Source organism: Etheostoma spectabile, chromosome 20 (assembly GCF_008692095.1).
Source record: "Etheostoma spectabile isolate EspeVRDwgs_2016 chromosome 20, UIUC_Espe_1.0, whole genome shotgun sequence".
Lineage (NCBI taxonomy): Eukaryota > Metazoa > Chordata > Actinopteri > Perciformes > Percidae > Etheostoma > Etheostoma spectabile.
Window position 1 is genome coordinate 18930163 of NC_045752.1, and position 5005 is coordinate 18935167.

At 42.0% G+C, this 5005-nt stretch overlaps 1 protein-coding gene across 1 annotated transcript in view; it reads left to right on the forward strand.

Annotated features, from left to right (window-relative positions):
* The window catches only part of gpr68 (G protein-coupled receptor 68), a 25423-nt gene that overhangs the window by 18751 nt on the left and 1667 nt on the right, over positions 1 to 5005 (forward strand). The window contains exons 3-7 of the mRNA XM_032500134.1: positions 773 to 922; positions 1158 to 1291; positions 3100 to 3322; positions 4139 to 4319; positions 4411 to 5005. The exon at positions 4411 to 5005 is cut by the window's right edge and continues 1667 nt beyond it. Of these exons, the coding sequence (XP_032356025.1) occupies positions 773 to 922; positions 1158 to 1291; positions 3100 to 3322; positions 4139 to 4319; positions 4411 to 4880 (1158 nt within the window). The 3' untranslated portion in view covers positions 4881 to 5005. The remainder of the gene's footprint in view (positions 1 to 772; positions 923 to 1157; positions 1292 to 3099; positions 3323 to 4138; positions 4320 to 4410) is intronic.

Below are 5005 nucleotides of genomic sequence, written 5' to 3' on the forward strand. Positions count from 1 at the left end.
CACACACACACACACACACACACACATACATGCATGCATGCTTCGGATTCCATCAAGCAGGATCTCTGGTCGTAATCAGTCCTTCTCTGACCAATCAGCATTCTTTAGCAGAATGTTAGCGTGTTATGGTTCAACAACAACGACTCAACCTGTAAGAAATAGAAAGGCCATTCATTCAGCTTTTGACCTATAATCCATGTTGAACTTGCAAAAACTACAATCAAATCTGAGATTTCTAAATGACAATCAGGTGAAAGAGACAAATTTAGCTGTCTTGCTCCATAGACTCCCATTCATTTTGAACTTGCTCGCACTGGTGGAACTGCAACCAATTTCAGTAGGAGGAGGCTTAATAGGGAGGGATCAGGCTCTCCGTAGATGGGCTCTGGCAAGTAGTCTCGCTATCTTTTATCTTTCTTTTTTTTAATTGTAGCTTTATTAAAGTTATACCTAGACAAACAGTAGGCTACAGACCTTCCTTCACAGCAGAGTGTAAGGAACAAGAGACCCATATCATCCTATGGTCTAAAATCATATCTATCTATCATTTTTTTATGTTATCCAGACGCTGGTTACATTTTCGAATAATTTATACTAATATCATGTGATTTTCATGAGGGGATGTATGTGTACTCACAAATATACAATTTAATATTGAAACAGAAAGGAAATGTTCTAAACAGGATTTAGTAATCAATGAAGAGGGGGCATTGTGGGAAAAAACTGCCTGATGAAATCAAATTTTCCCAATAAATGATCTTCTGGATTCTAGGTGGGCATTCCCTCCAATCTGTACTCTCTGTACCACGCCGCTCTGCAGCTGAAGCAGAAGAATGAGCTGGGAGTTTATTTAATGAACCTTACTGTGTCGGATCTCTTATACCTGGCATCATTACCCGTGTGGCTACAGTACTTCTTTCAGGTAGCTCATTTATTTTGTCATAACAATCAAAAAATACAAGAAGTTGTACGTTATGTGCTTTTTTACATTACGTCATAGCCGATTATTACATTACTGTAAGAATGTGCTCTCAAGCTGATTATACCTTTAATTTTGATATATTAATGTAAAAATCCAGTTTAATCTGCCTTTTTCTACCTACCTGTTGTCTTGTTCATCTACCAAGAGTCTACTTTATATTTCTATGTTGTTTCAGGATGATGACTGGAGTTACAGAGAGTGGTTGTGTCAGCTCTGTGGCTTCCTGCTCTATGAGAACATCTACATCAGCATTGGTTTCCTGTGCTGTATCAGCCTGGACCGCTACCTGGCTGTGGTCCACCCTTTAAGGTAATTTGGATTCAACATGATGGACATGCAAGCAGTAGGCAGGCCTGTAACAATTCTTTAATAATTGTCAAATTAGTTTAAGTCTTTGTTTAACTGCTAAGGTCCTAAGGGGGTATTACTGTTGATGCTAATTGTCAATTCAAAGCTTTAGTGTGTAACTTTTTGATATTAATGAACGTCCGTTACATTCAAGCCATTGCCAAATGAGTTGCTACAAAGCTGATTAATAATTAAGACTATCAGCGCCACACAACTCTCTCTCTGTGTTTTTCAGTATGACAGTGTTCAGAAAATTGTGGCGTCCACCGATAAGGTCCTCTTCTTAAGAGTCCATCATGTTTTTTAATCCTCCGTGTGGACACAACGATAGTTTTGTTGCCATTACTTAGAATTCCTCATGGGGCGGCAGAAACAACGCACTATACCTTCAAGAAAACAATACAATGTTTTACAATTAAAATAGAGGCGTGGATTACTTCATACGCTGAGTACGTGTGTTATTACTGGGTCATCTGGGTCACATAACAATGATCCAATCAAAAGAAAATCTTTATATGTTTAAAAAATAAATATATATTTTTTTCACTATTATACTACTATTGTTACAGTTCTAGCAGCAAGTCACCGCCACTGTACTGTACATACGATACAGTAGTGGATTGGTCCGTTAAAAAAAAAACAACCTTGGGAGTCCTCTCTGACCAGCATAATGAACTTTAAGGGAAACATAAAGAAAGTGGTCCAATCGTGCTTCTTCCAAAAATAAATCAGTGCCAAAATTAAACCTCTATTACCTTTTCAAGAGGTGGGAAAAAAATCCTTCATTCATGATAGACTTTTAACTAATGCTCAACATAGAGATACATCACACCAGCGCTGGCCAACTGGTACATTGGTTACTTATAGAGTGCAAAATGATTTAAAAATGATTTAAATCCCCTACAAAGCATTTTACCTAAATGTGCTGACCAAGGTCTTCTGGCTGTCCCGTGATCTAGGCTCAAAACCATCTCCCACCCTCTGGAACAGTCTTTCCTAGATGTAAAAAATTCAAACAAAAGTCAGTCGAAGGTTAAAAGAAGCTGTTAAAAAGGTATTTGTTACATTTCTACTTTGTCCTGTAATTTTTGTTGTGCCTCCTGGAATTTGTTTTTAACTTCATTTTGCTTTTTATTTTGCAGTTTTGTTGTTATCATGACATTAATGTTATGTCTGTAGGGTTAGTCTCTTTGTCTTCCCTAAATGTCTTGTCTCTGACGTCTTTCTTGTAGTGCTTCCATTCCTAGCGTCCTAGCAACATCACTGGCTCATGCAGTTTTATTAACCATCCATCCATCCATCCATCCATCCATCTTCATCCGCTTATCCGGTATCGGGTCGCGGGGGCAGCAGCTCCAGTAGGGGACCCCAAACTTCCCTTTCCCGAGCCACATCAACCAGCTCCGACTGGGGGATCCCGAGGCGTTCCCAGGCCAGGTTGGAGATATGATCCCTCCACCTAGTCCTGGGTCTTCCCCGGGGCCTCCTCCCAGCTGGACGTGCCTGGAACACCTCCCTAGGGAGGTGCCCAGGAGGCATCCTTACCCGATGCCCGAACCACCTCAACTGGCTCCTTTCGAGCAGCGGCTCTACTCCGAGCTCCTCTCGGATGACTGAGCTTCTCACCCCATCTCTAAGGGAGACGCCGGCCCCCTTCCTGAGGAAACCCATTTCGGCCACTTGCACCCTGTTTCATTAGCAATTAAACATAAGAGCTCCTGTAACGCTAATGGAATGTTCTCTCCTTTCTGTCTCTTATTGGTCTCCAGGTTCACCTCTCTCCGCTCTATGAGTGCGGCGTGGCTTGTTAGTGCCATTATCTGGCTGAAGGAGATCGCTGTGGGTGTGGTTTTCTTCCGCCATAAAGAACTGAGCAAAAACCGCAAGAACCAATCAGTGTGCTTTGAGCACTACCCCATGCAGCCTTGGGAGTATTCAATCAACTATTATCGCTTCACTATGGGCTTCATTTTTCCACTGACTATTTTACTGGTATGATGATTTTTCAGATATATGTTTTTATCCAAAATGAAATGGTGAGATGATGATCATGAGTTCTAATGATAATAATAATAATAATAATGTATACTTAATTAGGCCCGCAAGGGGAAATTACAGTTTACACTCTGTTGTTATTACACACATTACACACAGGCCTGAATTACACACACACACGTGCTCAGTACCTATACATGCACTAATGGAGAGATGTCAGAGTGAAAAACTCTAAAGATATTACTCAGACTCTTGTCTAGTTTTGCTACTGTTACACTACATTTCAGCATGTCTCAAAAAAATGTAATGCTTCCATTGTAAAAGTAAAATATAACAAACAAATCAGTATCTGTGGAGCAACTGAGTCCAGAGAATCTTGTGAAATTAACACGTTGGCAGCTATTAGGCCAAACCTTAGAAACACAGTCTTGCTTTAATGCCCTACATCTGCCTTCACCACAGAGAGCTTGACCACTTGATTGTGATAGAACAAGAGCTGGAGGTCTTAATGTCTTAGCAAATGTTTCACCTGGACACGTTTAAAATCCCAATCTCCCAAAACTACAGCTTTGTGATGAATGAATAAATAATCCTATTTTTGCTTTGTGTATGATACTGCCATTACTATCTTCAGAAATGTAAAACTATATTTTTCTAATTCTATTCAATTGTGTAAATACAGTCCATTAAACAAGATGTGATAGGGTTTTTCAGAGGATGAAGAAAGGTATTATTTAACAGATATATGAAGCAGAGTCGGTTATGTTGACAATGATCCTGATGCATCCTATGATATTCTTTTTTTCGGTCAAGATCAGCTACCTGTGTGTCCTTCGGGCCGTGGGCCGGAGCGCTGGGACGCAGCCGGATCAGAAGACGAGGGTCAGGCAGTTAGTCAGCAGCACCATTCTCATCTTCCTCGTCTGCTTCTCCCCCTACCACGTCTTCCTGTTGGTGCGCACCCTGCTGGAGCGAGACTGCAACTTTATCGCAGGTACTGTACATCGCAGGAGGCTTTCTTGCAAAGTTATTCAGTGGGTGAACATGTTGTGGTAACCAAGTGGCCTGTGTTCTTTATTTTCCAGGAATATTTAACTACTACCACACGTCATTGTTGCTGACCACCCTGAACTGCGTGGCCGACCCCGCCCTCTACTGCTTCGTAAGCGAGAGTGCCCGCCACGGCCTGTACAGAGCTATACTCCGGCCCGTTGCTCGGATGCTATGCTTCTGCTTTCGCCGTGGCAACGCCAGCCCCTCCAACCCAGCAACCGATTCCCACGAGGTCGCCACCGACGACAACGGCCAGCCGACCGTGATGCTGCTCACACACACCGGCAACTTAGGAAAAACAGACACGTCCGGCAAAAACACTTTAATCACACAGACTAATGAAAAGACTATCACATCCTTAATTATACACAATAATAGCCTCTCTGAGATATGTGTGGACAGGGATGGAAAGCCCAGCTGTGTGATTGCCATGGAAGAGCAGAGCAAAAAGACAGAGAGGACTGACGAGACAAACAAAAACACCAGCAAAAACAATCAGTAAACCAGGCTAGAGTCCTTGGAGCAATGGGATTAGAAGTCAAGACTGCCTGTAAACACTCAATTGCAGCGGCCCTAATGAAGCAATGCTGCCCACCCAGCTGTGTTTACATCATCGCCACCATCATC